This window comes from Eimeria mitis, genomic scaffold, assembly GCF_000499745.2.
Source record: "Eimeria mitis Houghton genomic scaffold, Emh_scaff2571, whole genome shotgun sequence".
Taxonomy (NCBI): Eukaryota; Apicomplexa; class Conoidasida; order Eucoccidiorida; family Eimeriidae; genus Eimeria; species Eimeria mitis.
Window position 1 is genome coordinate 1 of NW_013570912.1, and position 675 is coordinate 675.

General features: G+C 59.3%; 1 protein-coding gene across 1 annotated transcript in view; it reads right to left on the reverse strand.

The window, feature by feature from the left end:
* Nucleotides 1-82: 82 nt before the first annotated feature.
* Nucleotides 83-675, reverse strand: part of EMH_0055730 (uncharacterized protein) — a gene marked incomplete at both ends in the record, with an annotated part of 925 nt that continues 332 nt past the window's right edge. Inside the window, 2 exons of the mRNA XM_013497267.1 lie at nt 83-371; nt 482-665. Coding sequence (XP_013352721.1) covers nt 83-371; nt 482-665 — 473 coding nt within the window. The remainder of the gene's footprint in view (nt 372-481; nt 666-675) is intronic.

The window sequence follows — 675 nt, forward strand, 5'->3', positions numbered from 1 at the left end:
ATCCCAGCATGGTTGCCCCTCCCTTCTCTTGCTGTTGCTGCATTGCTTACCTGGGCCTATCGACGGATCCAACAGGAGACACTTAAAGCTCGTCCCGCCGCCCTTCTGCAAGGCCTCTCCTTTGCATTTCCGCTGCTGCTTCTCCTGTGTCTTGAGCTGCTCCTGCTGCTGCGCCTGCTGCGCCTGCTGGGCCTGCTGCGCCTCCGTAGGCTGCTCCTGTCGGCTCTGCTGCTGCGCCTCCTCCTGATGCGAACCCTCCGCAGTGTCCGGTACAACAGGCCTCAAGTTTCTCCGCTTGAAGAGGTACCTGAAACGCATCATGGCCCACGACCCTCACAACGGCCGCCTCGCTGCCCCCTCTGCTGCTGTCTCTGGGATGCAAACCAGCGCCATGACACGCGGAAAAAAAATGGGCCTCCAGCAAGAGCAGCAGCAGGACCAGCGGCAGGTCCAGCAGTGGCTCAACCAGCAGCACGCGTACTTCCTTAGCGCCGTAGACAACTCCTGGAGTTGGTTCACCGGCACTCGAAGGCAAGTGACTTCTTCATATTTACAGAAGGAGGCCCTGTCCAGCTGAACAAACTCCCCGTTTTCTGTTCCTGCAGGAGATCCAGTTGCTGCTGCTTCGGATGGCGTATCTGTAGATGCTTCCGCTGCTGTTTCGCCTGCACGTGC